Source organism: Doryrhamphus excisus, linkage group LG17 (assembly GCF_037039965.1).
Source record: "Doryrhamphus excisus strain RoL-2023G ecotype Guam linkage group LG17, RoL_Dexc_Guam_v1.1, whole genome shotgun sequence".
NCBI lineage: Eukaryota > Metazoa > Chordata > Actinopteri > Syngnathiformes > Syngnathidae > Doryrhamphus > Doryrhamphus excisus.
This window is the reverse complement of record NC_136373.1, coordinates 11,757,205-11,774,604: the sequence shown is the minus strand read 5'-3', so window position 1 is coordinate 11,774,604 and position 17,400 is coordinate 11,757,205. Positions and strand designations below refer to the sequence as shown.

Genomic DNA, 17,400 nt, shown 5'->3' with positions numbered 1-17,400 from the left:
ATCTGGCCTACATCCGCTCTGCCCACCGCCTTAATCCCCGGCAGGCAAGGTGGGCCCTCTTCCTTACCAGGTTTGACTTCTGCATCACCTTTCGCCCGGGGTCACTCAATGGGAAGCCTGATGCCCTGTCCAGGATGTTTGCGCCCGCAGTTGAGGACTCCCCCCCAGAGACCATCCTGCCACAGTCCCGAATCATAGGAGCCCTGCGATGGGAGGTAGAGAGGCGCGTAGCAGAGGCGGCCAAGGACTCACCCGCTCCAGCTGGATGCCCCACTAACCGCTTGTTCGTCCCGGCGGCACTCCGTCCCGAGGTGCTGGTGTGGGCTCACGCCTCTAAAATCGCCTGCCACCCCGGGGATCGACGGACCGCCTTCCTCCTGGCTCAGCGGTTCTGGTGGCCTACCCTTCATGCTGACACCAGGAGCTTTGTCGCAGCCTGCTCAGTTTGCGCCAGGAGTACATCTTCTCATCAGCCTCCTGCTGGATTGCTACGACCCCTTCCGGTCCCGTCCCGGCCCTGGACCCATATCGCTTTGGACTTTGTTACCGGATTACCCCGATCTAGTGGCTTTACCGTTATTCTGACCATTGTGGACAGATTTTCCAAATTGACACACTTCGTCCCCCTCCGCAAGCTCCCCTCCTCAATGGAGACAGCCAAACTCTTGGTCCTGCATGTGGTGCGCCTGCACGGGATCCCACAGGACATAGTGTCTGACAGAGGCCCTCAATTTTCTTCAGCCACTTGGAGGGCTTTCTGCAAGTCCCTGGGGGCCCGACCCAGCCTGTCATCAGGCTACCACCCCCAGTCCAACGGACAATCCGAGCGTGCTAACCAGGACTTGGGGGCAGCCTTGAGATGTGTTTGTCACCAGCGTCCGTCTTCCTGGTCCACCAACCTCCCTTGGGTAGAGTACGCCCACAATACCCTGGTCTGCTCCGCGACAGGCCTCTCGCCATTCCATGTTGTTCATGGCTTTCAACCTCCCATCTTTCCCTCCCAGGAACCCGAGTGCACAGTCCCCTCCTTGGCTGCCTTCCTCCGTCGGGCTCACCGGGTTTGGCGCAACACCAGGGTCGCCCTCTCGCGTACCGCCAGGCGTAACCAGAGGCTGGCCAACCGCCACCGCAAACCAGCCCCGAACTACAAACCTGGCCAGAAGGTATGGCTGGCATCCCGCAACATCTCCCTGGCAGGAGAATCTAGGAAACTGTCGCCTAGATTCATTGGGCCATTCGAGATTAAACACATGATCAATCCAGTGACCGCACACCTTATACTGCCAGCGTCTATCAAACGCCACCCTGTATTCCGGTGGCTTCATCCGCCCTGAATCCCCCCCCTGCATCTCCACCTCCCGCACGGCAGGTTGACGGCCACCCTGCGTTCACAGTAAGATCCATCCTGGATGCAAGACGACGAGGCAGGGGAACGCAGTTTCTGATCGACTGGGAGGGCTACGGTCCCGAGGACCGATCGTGGATCCCGAGATCACTTATTATTGATAAGACCCTCATATCTGATTTCTATCGCAGGTTCCCCAACAAGCCTGGAGGTCCGCCAGGTGGCGTCCATTGATGGAGGGGGGGAATACTGTCACGCGCCACCTATAGCTTGGGTCTTGTCAGGTTCCTTTGTTAGTATTGCTTACTAATTCTGTTGTCCCTTTTTAGAGTTCTCCACTCCCACTTTGGGAGGAGCCACAGGACGTGCCACAGCTGTTCCTCATTCCATTTTCCCCATTTATACCCACCTGTGGCGACTGGAGGGCACTTGGCTATTGTTCTGGTCTCCACGCCATATGGTCACACTTCTTACCTTCCGGTTACATCGACGACCCCGGGTGCCCTCCAGTCGACGTGGACTACTCCTGCTGCACGCCCTGTGGCCCCCTCGACCTCTGTTGGTACTTTGATTTCCTGGTTTTTTTCCCGCGGCATCTTTTCTTTCCCGTTACATGCCGTTGTCCTTTGTTACCCCCTCGTTGTCCCGAGAGCCAATTAAAAGACTTGAACTACAACTGACCACGGTGTCCTCTGCATCCTGGGATCCGAACCCGGTTCCTACCACAAACTCGTCACAATATGAACACAAATGAGACAATTATTTAAAACAAATTTGCCATTTATTTTAAAACAATACAAGCATTTTTTATTGAAGATAGACTGTTTAAGTCTACAAGACTTTAAGCATTAAGGGAGGCAGCAACACACTTAAAATGTGAAATCAAGCAGAAACAAACTGCTTGATTTCTCACCCTGAAAAGTAAGCCGATCCACACAAAACTACCAAACCAAGTACAGGGCTCGACAATAACGATGTACCGATGGGCCGGGGCAAGTTAAAACAAAATTCGGGCAAGTAAATCCAATCATTAATATTCCTGTCGGGCAAGTGTACTTTGGCATGCCATACTGCCAAGAGTTTTTTTAAAGCGGTTCTTGTTGGGTGTTGGTAAAACACGGACTGTGTAATTCCGGTGGGAATTTGCAAAGCAATCCTTGCAAATCTTGAAATGGACCAATCAGAATCGTTTATTTAGACCGCGGTCCGTAATCCACAATCCGCGTTTTACCCACACCCGTTCTTGTTCGCGATCAACCAATCAGCGATCGTTTGACTATGAAAACATCTATCATGGCGTCCCTGCCAACATGGTCGAATTCTTCAACAACTTGTGAAGGAAAACACCAAAAAGTGATGAAACAGGGCCTCCTAAACAAGTATTTTATTAGCGGCAGCAAATCAAATGATGGCACAGGTGAGTGAATCACATTGCTGTGACAATTTGAAGTGGTCACAATGAAACACCACCCATTAGATCCAATACCAAGTGCTGATTTTGCACAAGCTACAAAATCTAGCGGTTCAATTTCTCTGTGTATTTTTCTCACCTTTGCTTCACAAATTATTGTTTGACCATTGAGCATTTTTTCTGGATTAAAAACACTTTACTAGTACACAAATGTGTCAAATGTTTCATTGTGGTGCACAACTTATAAATATCACTGCTTACTACGACTACGATGTGTAAGGTAGTATGGCTTGCCATGTTAACATACATCTCCACAATTTTTCAGACATTCTTCCAAATACAATGCATCAGTACTATTATCTGATGAATTATCAGCATATATTGATATATGATATCATTATGGCAGTCTTTTCATTTTACATGGGGCAAGTTCGGGCAAGTAGTTCTCACCTTAAGGATTCCCCATGGGCAAGTCATTTTTGTTTTTAACGTAGAGCCCTGAAGTAATTCTATATTACTAAAGACATTTCCAGAAATTTCAATCCTTGTGTAGACTTCTCAACTGAAATTACAAGACCATATTATTTTCGAGAATAACTGTCAAAACTTGAAACTCAAACATATAACTTAGATTGTTGTCAAAATGAGACTGACTGGTGGAAGTTTGAAAATGTAGAAATGTACTGAAATATCTTTTTTCAAATTGGAAATTGAAAATGCAATAAACAATCTGGAAAAGCATAATATTCAAAACAACAGCTACTCAAGGGACTTGTGAGGCGCTTGGTTCAACATACAGGTACAGCTTTTACCAATTAGCTCATTTTTTTTAAGGCCTGCAACTTTAGTTTCAGCTACTTTCTACCATCATCAAGGTTTAAGAGGACAACCTGGATAAACTCAAAAAACCCATTCAGCTTCTCAGAGTAGTTCAATGGAGAGCATAAATCAGTCCAAACAAATTTGCATTTTTCCAAACCGCATCAGGCCAAGATCTGAGAGACATTACAACCTGACCCTTGAGAACGATGGACACATGGTGTGTTTCAAAATTTATCCCAGCTGGCACCTCATCCTCACTGACCACAGTCAGCCCAGCCACTGCTTCACCGTGGGGTGCCTCTTTATCCTGCAAAGTAGAAAATGTTCACCCATCATATTTATTCAAGCATTGACAGGAAATATTCAGTACATAATCCTGCTGATTTTTAAAACGGTTTAAATGTTGTGCTCGCAGACTGCAAGTTAAGAATTGGTTATCTTATATCAAATACAAATAATTTAATCAAAATAAAAATGACTTTATCCTTGAGGAAATTGCAATGTAGTAAGGCTTCTCTCTTTTCAAAAAAGAGACACAAAGAAACTTTCGGGCTATTCACAGACTTTATAGGGGTGGTTAGGATTTTTTTAACATGAGGTTGTATGACAACCTCATCACACGTGACTTACCCCCCACTTTGTCCTGTGGGCGGTGTTCTGGTTGGATTTTGGTGAAGAGGAACATAGTTCTGGTTAGTTGGTGGGGTTACTTAAGTAAAGAGTTTGGATGCTCATAACAATATGCGTTCAAAAGAGTATTACATTTGCATCACAAAAATGCCTCCTCAAAAGAATCAAAACTCACAAATTGCTCGGCATTATATATGTATCCCTTCACACGGTCACCTGTCCATTGTTGAGTTTGGTTCCACAGTGGATGAAGACTGCAGCGACGCAAGATGGACAGGCAAATACTCGTAGTGATACAAACGGAGAGAAAATAACACAGAGAGACTGAGAGGTATGACGTTTTTGTTAGCAACGGTATTACTCTTTTGAAGCCATATTGCTTTGAAAAGTCAAACTCTTTACTTAAGTGGCCCCACCAACTAACTGGAACTACAGTCTGCCTCACCAAAATCTGACCAGAACTCTGCTCAAGGGACCAAGTGGGGGGTAGGTGACTGTTGATGCACTCCACTGCTGATGATGTCATACAACTTCATGTAATAAAAAAAATCCCAACTATCCCTTGAAACTTACATCTGCTTCAAGACAGGATTTCTGTAAGGATTTTATTTCTTACAATATGTGATTACCAATGACATGTGATCAACTTTGATTAAAGAAATCCCAAATGTATATGAGAAAAATACCTGGCAAGTTTTAGGTACAGCGGGAGGCCAGCCAGGGCTTCTGCAATGTTGTTCTTGTCCTAAAGTACACAAAAAGGACAAGATGTGAACATGTGAAGCTAGACTGCGAATGCAACAATCAGATTTTATCATTAATTTATTGTATGGGAGTAGCTGTACCTGATTGTCATGTAAGAGCTTGTAACCTTTCACCGAAACATCAGATTTTCTTCATTTGGTAGAGCTTTAGAATCTGAGATGTGTGCTTGTCGTGAGCAGTAAAGGAGGAGTAGGGAAGATTCTGATTGGTGATGTGATGGAATTCACAGTAATGGAATTCAAAAAGAGACAGGCTTTTTTTTACAGTACCCATTACACAATGAAAAAGTCCTGCATCTCAATTTTAAACTTATGATAGACTTATGTAGACAAAATAGACAGTCTTATATTTTTACCCACCTGGGCTTGACAGAAGAGTGCAGGCCATCTTGCAACAACATCAATCAGGGGAGGGTCTGAATGTACTATTTCTTCCCGCTTCAGCGCAAAGGTCTGCTGCATATGTCAATGAATGAGAACCATATCTTTCTCCATGGACATTTTCTTAAACTGCTCCACCATCTCGAGTCTCTGTGTCTCCAGTGTGTCCTTAGTCTGTCCTTGATGGTAATTTGGAAGAAAGTTGAAGGCGCAAGTCATAAGTCAAGTTCAACATATTTTTAACGTCATATATTAGGGCATTTACGCTCTCAGGATGGGACGGCAAAATAAGCCTCTCTGCATTTACATAATCAAGAATGACCCTGAGTTTCAATCTCTTGTTTCCATTAGCACTGTTTTAAGAAAATCTGCAATACTAAAAGGCAAAAAACAAAAGTAGTATAGTTTTCTTCAAAAACAAATAAAAAAAAACATTCCAGAGGTTAGCACATTGTCAAATAGCTTTCCTCTAGCTTTGTTACAAATCAAAATTGGAAAATGAAAAATTACCCTTTAAAGGTATTGCCAGGAATATCCAAGACAGTTCTTAGAAATGTGTGTCATTCAGGTCAGAAGACAGGGCAGCTGCTGGATGAAATGTTGCTCTTTTACTTCAACTCTGAAATGAAATGTTTAGTGATGAGAATGAGTTGGCCTTAAACTTTGTAGGCAAACAAAGGTATCTGGTCAGTTATCTGGCACACACACTTCACTGTATGGCCCTTGCTTTGATCATCTGTTAGCTTATAAGATCGTAGATGCTCAATGTACCATGTCTTATAGCTTTTCAGCAAAAACAAGATCTCACTTCCAATAGGAAGAATGTTCCTGATTTCTTTGAATTCAGGCAAAGCAGCACATACTCCCGTGCATAAAAACATGCCAACGGCAAAATGCATGCCCTCAATGTTTGCTTGTTTTGAACAGTACACAGGTTGCTAGCAATTACATCTGTTACACAGGTTAAGGAAACAAAATCCGAAAATATACTCTTGTGAAAACACCGGTTTAATTAAGTTCGATATGACGAACGTTAACTAGAGCCACCAAGCTAGTCATCAACTTCACGTTTTAAGCTGCCGAAAAATATAATTCTGTGGAAAGCCACGGTTTAATTTACTAACTTTAGCTGCGACGAAAGTTTGCTAGCGATAGCGGCCAACAACTTCACTCTTTAAAATTGCCGGAAAAATAGAATTCTTTGGAAAGCCTCATTTTAATAAACTAACATTAGCTACGACGAACGTTTGCTAGCAATACTAGAACAACTTCATTCATCAGGCAACATTTTTATTTGGCAATCTGACTCGGTTTGGAGATGATAGTTAAGAAATACCAAAAGTGTGCAGACAATTACTTTTCTGTTCTGAGAAATGTTAATTGGCTAACTTACCCTTAAAAGGAACTTAAGCAGTGGTCTTTCCCCCACTGAATGCGGGGGAAAAACTTTAAAAGTTGTTCTTACCATAGACAAGACATCAAGGTCCATTCGCCGCTGGCCTCAGCAAAAGTGAAGAAGTCGCTTCAGATTTCTGAAGCCTTCTGATTTTTCTTGATAAAACTGAAATAATTCAGCTGTGCTCCTCGTGTGGGTACCGTGCTGCTGAAGATGTGAGGGTGAACAGGTGCAAACAGGTTCCAACAGGTTTCACAGAACTCGCTCAAAAATTAAAATAAAATCAGAGAAGATGAGTTTATCTAACTAAATAGGTTTGTTAACATCTACTTGAAACCTTCTGTAACTTTAAATGAACTAAAAATGAAAGAGTTATTAAAACAATTGTTATTGTTTAAGTATATTCAATTCATTTTAAGTGAGTGTAATTTTTTTCAAGAATCAAGTCTAATTAACTTAAGTGGTTTAAAAAGATGTGCTACTAGGTTTTACAGTGTATGTGCGAGTGTGTGTGTATATGTGTCTTGTTGTCTTTCTTTTTTAACATGTAAAGCACTTTGTGCTACAGTCTATGTATGAAAAGTGCTCTACAAATAAAGTTTGATTGATTGATTGTATGGTTTAGATTCTTTAGCTTGTTCTCCAGGGTGCACCCTTTTGTGACCATCGCTTTTGTTATACCCCTTTGGACTGAATAAATTGTGCAAGCAACCTCACTTGCCTCTGTGTCAGCAATCCAGAGCTACACCGCACCGCGACAAATCCACTGACAATCCAGTATCTTCCCAATATTTATTATATTAATTGAACAATTTATGAACCTAAACCATGGAAAACTAGAAAGCATAAAGCATTAATGACAACTATAACCTTACATATACTACAACAAAATGTCACAGTAACATGACACATTGAAACACAGTTTCAACAGCACAAATTGTGCACTATTACCACATGACACAAGCAGGAACCAGATGTGACAAATACAAATTAAAATACATAGAAGCTTTGGTAGACGTGTACATACTGTATACAAACAATCAGTGTGATAATAAAGAAATAAATAAATAATAGAGGTAAACATGACAGAACAAGTTCAAGACTCTTCCTCCTTGGTGTAGGCTGCTGTTTAACCAAATGTATCACTTGCCCCTCGCAATGTTTGGCACAGTTTCGAAAAAAAGTATTCATTTAAAAAAACATCTCTGTGTAACGCCAGTGAGTCCAAATGGGACAGCTCTTTACCCTGCTCGGATGTGAAACAAAATATCTTGTAAGTCAATTTCTGTGTACTAAATATCCCAAGTTACAAAGTAGACACTTATGGCGGCTTATGGACACAAATCTTTTATTCTCTTTAAATTTAGTGGGTACGATATACGTATATTCAGCTGCACTCATTCCAGAAATTAACGGTAATCACAAAAAGTGAGGTAATCCCACAATTCTCACTGAATTTACTTGAAACTTACAAAAGTAACAATAAATGTAATAATGTAATAATTTATTGAGAATTAAACAATCAAAATCAGCCATCACTTTTGAATTGTTGATTAACATAATTATTTAAAAAAACAAATTAATGAAACAGGCCTGGACAAAAATGATGGTACCCATAACTTAATATTTTGTTGCACAACCCTTTGAGAAGATCACTGCAATGAAACGATTTCTGTAAGTGTCAATGATCCTTCTGCAACGGTCAACAGGTATTTTGGCCCACTCCTCGGGAGCAAACTGCTCCAGTTGTCTCAGGTTAGACGGGTGTCTTCACCAGATGGCATGTTTCATCTCCTTCCACAGATGTTCAATGGGATTCAGATCTGGTATCATAGAGGGCCACTTCAGAATAGTCCTACGCTTTTCTCTTAGGCATTCTTGGGTGCTTTTGGTTGTGTTTTGGATCGTTGTCCTGTTGAAAAACCCATGACCTGCGACTGAGACCAAGCTTTCTGACACGAGGCAGCACATTTCTCTTCAGAATGCCTTGATAGTCGTGAGATTTTATTGTACCTTCACAACTTCAAGACACCCTGTGCCAGATGCAGCAAAGTAGCCCCAAAACATAACTGAGCCTCCTCCGTCTTTCCCAGTAGGGACAGTGTTCTTTTCTTTGTACGTAGGCTTGATTTTTCAGTCTATGAGCATTCAGTTGATGTGCCTCACCAAGAAGCTCCAGTTTTGACTCATCTGTCCATAGAACATTCTCCCAGAAGCTCTGCGGCTTGTCAACATGCATTTTCGCAAATTCCAGTCTCGCTTTTTTATGATTGTATGCTTTCAACAGTGGTGTCCTTCTCGGTCGTCTCCCATGAAGTCCACTTTGACTCAAACAACGACCAATGGTGCGATCTGTCACTGATGTACCTTGGCCTTGAAGTTCACCTTTACAATCTGTGGAGGTTGTTCTGGGCTCTTTGGATGGAATTTGAACTATCCATCTCTTCAATTTGTCATCAATTTTCCTCTTGGGGCCACGTCCAGGGAGGTTGGCTACTGTCCCGTGGACCTTAGACTTCTGAATAATATGTCCCATTCTTGTCACAGGAACTCCAAGCTGCTTAGAGATGGTCTTATAGCCTTTACCTTTCAGATGTTCGTCTATAATTTTCTTTCGAATGTCCTGGGACAATTCTTGCCTTTGGTTTCTGTTGTCCATGTTCAGTGTGGTACACACCTTGTCACCAAACAGCAAAGTGACCATTTGTCACCCTTTAAATTGGCAGACTGATTATGACAGATCATGAGTTTGAAGACACCTATGATGTCAATTAAAGGACACACGTGAGATAATCATGTGGCTCTGGTCAAATTATTTTCAATCTTTTGAAGAGGTACTGTCATTTTTGTCCAGACTTTGATTAGTTTATTTGTTTAAATAATTATGTTAATCAACCGCCCTGTGATTGGCTGGCGACCAGTCCTGTGTGTACCCCGCCTCTCGCCCGAAGACAGCTGGGATAGGCTCCAGCACCCCCGCGATCCTCGTGAGGATAAGTGGTAGAAAATGAATGAATTAATGAATGAATGTTAATCAACCATTCAAAAGCGAAGGCTGATTGTTTAATTTTCAAAAAGTTTTTATTTATTGTTACTTTGGTAAATGTCAAGTGATTTCAGTGAGAATTGTGGAATTTTCTTTCTTTAACTGAGGGGTACCAACAATTTTGTCCAATTGTGTAGGTTGTACAGGAAACATACTTACATACATCTAAATTGTAATGTCCTGCTTATAGAGCAAAATACTTTTCCAAACAGTTCATATGTTGGACAAACTGCTTTTTGAACCACCCCTTTTTTAAATTTACAGTACATGACCAAATAACGTGCATGGAGCAAATGAGTTTTTAATGTTTTTTTGGGGGCGTTGTTCTCAGGGCATTGAATTGGTCGCAACTTTGTTGTTCAGATTGTCTTAGAAGATGTTTTGCCTGTAATTGAAGCAGGCCTCACCAGTTCATGTTCACAGACTAGATGGGACAAACGCCAGTGAGTCCAAATGTGACAACTCTTTACCCTGCTCGGATGTGAGGCAAAAGATCTTGTAAGGTAACCTGACCAGTCCAGTTGCGATCGATTCTGTGTCCTAAGAATTCATTGACCTGGATGAATGAGGATATTCACAGGTATATTGTGCCTTTTCTGTGTCAGCGGTGTGAAAAAGTGTTTGCCCTCCTTCCTGATTTTCTTTTTGTACGCTTGCCACACTAAAATGCTTTAGGTCATCAAACAAATGTGAATATTAGTCGATGACAAAACAAATGAACACAAAATGCAGTTCTTAAATGAAACTTTTGATTATTAAGGGGAAAAAAGCCACTTCTGAAGCTTTGGGACTCCAGTGAACCACCGTGAGAGCCATTATCCACAAATGGCGAAGCATGGAAAACTAGTGAACCTTCCCAAAAGGGATCCCATTATTAAAAATGTACACCAAAGTTTTGACACAGTTTGAGTACATTTTCTGTTGGTATATAGAGTACTTTCATAAATAGAGGCGCAGCTGGTCTACCGCTGCTTGTTCGACCTCTGCACTTCCTGTGTTACATCAGTTTCTGTTTTCTTTTTGGCATGTTGTGTTCACGTTGTTGCTGTCTGCAATAAAGCTTATTAAAACTAAAAAGTACAGGTTATGGGCCCAGAGCGTCGCAAGCTGAAGTCCATGGAATACGGTGTTGTGGAAATTCACAATGGAAGACAAGCTGTTTATGGACAGGCTAAGCGGACCAGAGAATTGGGCAACATGGAAGTTTCAGATGGAGCACTTGCTAAAGGCTAAAGGACTGTGGGGCATGCTAACGGAGCAAGACGTGCTACCCGGAGATGCTAACACAGCAGCACATGCTGAGTTTACAAAAGGAAGAGAAAAAGCATTCTCTATGTTGGTGCTGAATGTAAGTACACCACAGTTGTATCTGATAACCAGCTGCCAGACTCCTAAAGAAGCATGGACTATGTTGAAAGGCCATTTTGAGAGAGACACTTTGGCAAACAAATTATTTCTGAAGAAATACTTCAGATGTGAGATGAAAGAAGGAGATGATTTAACTGAGCATCTTAAACGAATGAAGGAGCTAACGGATCAATTAGCAGCAATAGAATCTGTCATTGAAGAGGAGGACCAAATTGTGACACTTTTGGGAAGTTTGCCACCAAGTTATGCAACTATCGTCACTGCACTTGAAACAAAGATTGACAACCTGACACTGAAGATTGTTCAGCAAGCACTGATCAATGAAGAACAAAAGCGAGTTAATGCTAATGATAACAGTGGTGCTACGTCAAGTGGTGCAGCAGCAATGTCGTCACAATTACGTGGAAATGTGCAGGATGTCTCCAAAGCAGTGGGAGCAGCAGGACAAAGCACGTGGAGATGCTATAAGTGTGGGAAAGATCAAAATCAAAGCACATGACATGTCATCAAGAAAGTCTTCAGGAATACCAGCAGTTCTCAAAAGCACAGTCAGTGAAACTCGGTGACGGCAGGGTGGTTGACGCACTAGGAATTGGAAATGTCAACATGAAGAGGACTTTCAAGTCAAGTGATGCAAAAAATGTCACAATGTATGATGTGCTGCATGTTCCAAAATTGTCTGGAAATTTGTTCTCAGTGGGAGCTGCTACCGAAAAAGGAAATACAGTTCAGTTCAAGAGGTCTCGCTGCTACATTCGTGGAAAAGATGGAACTCTGAAAGGAATGGGAACACAACGAGCTGATGGACTATATCAGCTGGACGTGGAAGGAAGTGAATCTGTCTTTCACAGTGCATCAGTAGCTGCTAGTTTGTGGCACCAGCACCTTGGACACACTACCAAGCTGAAGGAATTAAAAGGTCTGGTGAAGGGACTGGACTTCTCTGCAGATAAAGAGGTGCCCTTCTGTGAAGGATGTGTTGAAAGCAAACTGGCTAAAAAGCCATTCAAGTCGATTGGAGAAATACGTTCTGAGGAAAGGATGCAGCTGATTCATAGTGATGTCTGTGGTCCAATGCAGACGGAATCTATAAGTGGGTCAAAATATTTTGTCACCTTCATAGGTGGCTACTCAAGGTACTGTAAAGCATACTTCATGAGACAAAAGACTGAAGTGCGATGCAAATTCAAGGAATTTGAGAAAACTTTCACAAATGACTGTGGGCAAAGCATCTCAAGGCTGAGAACAGACAATGGCGGTGAGTACACCTCAAAAGAATTTCAAGAATATTTGAAGACTCAAGGCACCCACCATGAAATGACTGTACCCCCCCTCACCACAGCAAAATGGTGTTGCTGAACGGAAAAATAGAACACTAGTTGAAGCAGCGAGGAGCATGCTGTCTCATGCAAAGTTACCAAAGATGTTTTGGGCAGAGGCTGTAGGCCACAGCAGCCTACATACAGAACAGGCTACCCACTTCTGTTCTGAAGGGAGAAACACCATATCAGAGATGGTGTGGCAAAAAACCTGATGTGAGTCACATGAAAGTGTTTGGCTGTATTGCTTATGCACATGCACCAGATGAAGAAAGAAAAAAGCTGGACAAAAAGGCTGTGAAACTTCGATATGCAAACAATGCCAAAGGCTATCGACTGTATGATGAAGACAAAAAGAGGATTCTAATCCGTTGTGATGTCGTCCTTGATGCATCAAACTTTAACTGGAAGCAAGAAGTGAAAGTACCCTGCACAGAGAACGAGATAACTGACACCAGCTGAGAGTGAAACGCGAGATGATGAGGTCGCTGTCGAGAGCACTGACAGAAAAAGTGACAGAATCAGACATGCTCCAAAAAGATTTGTATACGATGAGTACGCTGATGTAGTGACTGTTGATCATTATGCCAACATGTTGACAGAACCACTCTCACTGAAACAGGCAATGAAGAGTCCTGATGCAAAGTAGGTGGCAAGTAGCGGCTGACTTGGAATATGAGTCTCTAATTGAAAATGAAACATAGGACTTAGTGGACTTACCAAGAGACAGAAAGGCACTAGGATCAAGATGGGTGTTCAAAGTCAAGCATCATAGTGATGGAAGAGTGGAACGATACAAGTGCAAGCTTGTTGCCAAGGGCTACTCAAAGTTGTATGGCACTGACTATGATGAAACATTTTTACCAGTGGTATGATTCAGCTCTATTCGTACATTACTGTCATTTGCTGCTCAAAATGACCTGCATGTGCACTAGCTGGATGTTGTTACTGCATTCATTAATGGACACCTGAAAGAGGAAATATACATGGAGCAACCAGAGGGCTACATAAAACCAGGGCAGGAGCACCTGGTATGCAAACCATCTATGGACTGAAGCAGTCTCCTCACAGTTGACCCTATTTGCTAACTAACAGTACACCACAAGTCTCAAGAATGTTAACAGAAAACACATTTTTTAAGTTTTACATGCAATAAACAATGTGACATGCATATGAATAACAAATGAAAGAGTTAAAGGAACATTTAGGGTTATTTTTACCTTCATTGAAGACATGATTCTTGACAAGACCGTCGACGTGGCAACGAGATCAACATGGACTTCACCTTTGTGTGAATCGTGTGGTATCAAATTTCTGTGTCCATTATGGCTTATTTTGCAACCGTGCTCAAAACAAAAGCAGAGACCTGAGTTGAGAAACACCACTGTGTAAAATTATTTTGATCTTACTGCCACATTGCTGTCTTTGGCAATCACATCTGCAAGGAAAGTACAAGTAACCTTAAATGTTAATTTATCCCTTTCATTTCTCACTTATATGTAATATATGTTCAACTGTAACATGTTTTTGGTTTTGTATATTTACATTAATAGGAAAAAGGTATTTAGTTGGAGTATGTTTCAGCTCGAGACGGGACCTTCTGGAATGACACTAACCGAGATTGACTGTTTTAAGATACAACACCAGTAATAAATAATGGTAAATAATAAATACACAATGCCAACCAAAAACAAAATAAGACAAACTTGAGAAAAAGCCTGGGTAACCCTACTAAAGTTAATCGGATTTAGTGTAGCCAGGATCATGTTTTGGTGCAATTACTATATGGTCTTTATTAATAATTTATAACACAACATTATATTGTAAATAAAATCAAATAAAAGAGCTCTGGCACTTGACAATTCAACAAAAGTGCTGTACTGGCTCACATTCTGCAACATGCACTCAGAACATAAGGGGCAAAATGCAAAGGGCAGCTGCATTAGTCAGCACATTATTCAAAACATACGAATATGATGAATGAAAGGTAAAGGACTGTAAATGACTGCCCAGTACTAACATGGCACTCTTATGAAGGGTCATCAGGCTGTGGTGCTGACAGTAGTGTAGCTGTACTTTGAGACAGAGGTAGCCATTGTCGCCCCCATGGTAGTGGCGGTGGTGCCATCGTCTCTTCCTGCTTCTTGTTTTTTAAACCACCAGCACTTGCGGCAGAGGTGGTGGCGACAGCAGCAGGCAAAAGTGGATAGCAGGGCCTTGCGGAAGCGGGTGTTCATAAAGCAGTATATGACAGGATTGACACAGGCGGAAGTGTAGGACAGCAGATGTATGAAAGAAATTGGTGCCCCTGAGAGGGCTTTGGAGGCTGACCTTAGGTCAAAAGCCTTCCAGGTGTTTGCGAAGTACAGAGGCATCCAGCAGATGAAGAAAAGAGCCACAATTACCATCAACATCCGAATGACACGCTTCTTTCCTTGTAATTTGGCCTCAGAGGTGTTGCTGCGAGCACGCTCAGTCTTGGGTTGAGCAGCACTTGACGAGAGGGTGGGAAGCTCCACGGTTGAAGAGGGCTTTTTGGAAACCTGAATGTAACAACCATCATCACCATCATTTGGCTGCACTGCTACAGCCCCATTTTTCAGCTCTGTGAAAGAAGTGGCAGTTTGATTAATATAACCAAATTACCTGAATAATTTTTCTACAAAGCTATGAAAAGGTGTGGATGTGAGTGTGACTGGTTGTTCCTGCGATTGTCTGGCTGTAAGTCCAGGGTACCCCACCTCTCGCCAGCTGATGTCAGCTCAAGTCCATGAGCCTCCAGGTCATTATGCTAATACGGACAAGAGGTACAGGACGGATGGATGGATATTGCTTCTAGTTCAGTGTCAAACTAAGCATACATACTAGTTGAATGCCAAGAACTATATTGTTAAAGTTTTATTTGGGTTTGATGGATACAGCCTGGTTGGCATTGCCAACAGTCAAGCCTGTTTCCGGGGAACGTTGGCATCCGCCAAGCCTACCCTTTGTCATCAATTCTGTTCACAGAATTTCCAAGTACAGCTAAGGCATCAAGGGAGTCCAGTTTAGTGGCCTCTTGATAGCGTCATCGGACTGTGACCTTCAGTGTTTGGTAGGAAGGTTTGTATCTGAGTGTGAAGCTTCTGGGATGAGGCTGCACCTACAAATTGTCCCTTTGGGCAGAGATTTTCAACCTTTTTTGAGCAACAGCACGTTTTTTACATTGGAAAAATCTTGTGGCACATGACTAACCACTAGCGCTGGGTTAAACGATTATTTTTGCAATAGATTAATCTAGAAAATTGTTTTCCGATGCATTGATTCATCTAACGATTCATTTTTAAATCCGATTTGATTCAATTTCGATTTGATTATCAATTATCTCCCCATAATTTGACGTATGTAGCATTCATTCATTCATTCATTCATTTTCCACCGCTTATCCTCACGAGGGTCGCCGGTATGCTGGAGCCTATCCCAGCTGTCTTTGGGTGAGAGGTGGGGTACACCCTGGACTGGTGGCCAGCCAATTACAGGGCATATATAGACAAACACCCACATTCATACATATGGACAATTTGGAATGGCCAATTAACCTAGCACGTTTTTGGAATTGCCATGAATAAAACACAAATTTCTTCTTTCCAATATATTTTTATTAACAAGTTACAAAATTAACTAACTATACTATAGGAATCCTATAATAATAAAAATTATAAATTTAACTTTCTTCCAATAAATGATACTGTAAACTATATATAACACAATCTGAATCAAAATATAAACATAAAATACATTTAAAAAAAAAGCAGCTGTGTGTGTTCCTGCAAGAGCACTTTGTCTTTCCCTCATGCTTTCCACCACCACCCTCACCCGTGCTTGTGCGCATCTGCTCAGGTGTGTGTGTGCGAGATTGGCACACAAGTTATGTGGTGCGGTTTGGATGAATGACGGGGTTAATCATTGCAAACAAGGAAAGAAAAAAAAGTTGAAAAGGTATGGTGTCTTCTCCTCCACACAAGCAGCTCCCGGGTGCTGGTGCATTACAGTAGTGCTTCTATGGTACGCACAGGTCACAGACCACCGAATCGTTACCTTTTAAGGGTACTCACATACTTTTGACATCCTATTGCGAGATATTTTCTTCTCCCACACTACTTGATGCTGCGGCAACCGCCGCCATGTTTTGATTCTGAGTGATGACGCATTGACGTGCAGTTCGCGTCGTCCCAGCCCTACTAACCATCTCATGTGCGTCACTAAGTCTATTGGAGGAATGAGGCGATCGGCTTTGTGTTGCCACACGCACAAATATTACATTGCTCCACTTGTCTTTACACCACGGACACTCGACAATGACATAATATTTGCAGAAAATTATTAATCAAGGTTCATTAGAAAATAAATGATATTGGATAATTTTCTCACAGCACACTAGTGTGCCACGGCACAGTGGTTGACAATCACAGCCTTGATGGGCCATGATGAAAATAATAGAGATGCACTGCCCTAGTGTGAGGAGCTCAGTCCTCCCGGAGGGCCTGCTGCTCCTTTACATCAAGAGGCGCCAGCATCTCATCCGTATGCCTCCCGAACATCTCCCTGATTAGGTGTTCCAATGCATGTCCAGCCGGGAGAAGGCCCCGGGGCAGACCTAGAACATGTTGGAGGGATTATGTCTCACAACTGGCCTGGGAACGCTTCTGGTGGAGCTGGAGGAGCTGGCTGGGGACGAGGAAGTCTGGACTTCCCTACTGAGACTGCTGTCCCTGCGACTTGGACCCGGATAAGAGAAGGAAAATGGATGGATGGTATTTCAATAAATTATCGTGTACATTAGGATCTTGGCTTGAAGAAATGTCCCTGGAGTAGAGCACTAAGTTTTAACTAACTAGACCATGAAGTTTTACTTGATGACGGTTTATGGTTAATCATG

General features: G+C 42.3%; 1 protein-coding gene and 1 long non-coding RNA gene across 6 annotated transcripts in view; both read right to left on the bottom strand.

Moving 5' to 3' along the window:
* Window positions 1-2,154: 2,154 nt before the first annotated feature.
* Window positions 2,155-5,810, bottom strand: LOC144901941 (uncharacterized). Its single transcript, XR_013630139.1, has 3 exons — window positions 5,333-5,810; window positions 4,895-4,953; window positions 2,155-3,885 (listed from the first exon to the last, which is right to left on the bottom strand). It is a non-coding gene; the product is annotated as an uncharacterized LOC144901941 (long non-coding RNA).
* Window positions 5,811-7,527: 1,717 nt separating this feature from the next.
* Window positions 7,528-17,400, bottom strand: part of LOC131137546 (cholecystokinin receptor-like) — a 65,516-nt gene continuing 55,643 nt past the window's right edge. For 2 of the 5 annotated variants that reach the window (XM_058085645.2, XM_078797633.1), the window contains one exon: window positions 7,528-15,087. In XM_058085645.2, coding sequence (XP_057941628.1) covers window positions 14,525-15,087 — 563 coding nt within the window. In that variant the 3' untranslated portion in view covers window positions 7,528-14,524. Of the gene's footprint in view, window positions 15,088-16,022; window positions 17,240-17,400 lie in introns of those variants that run through there. The other 3 variants (XM_078797634.1, XM_058085647.2, XM_058085646.2) reach the window with 3 other exon arrangements.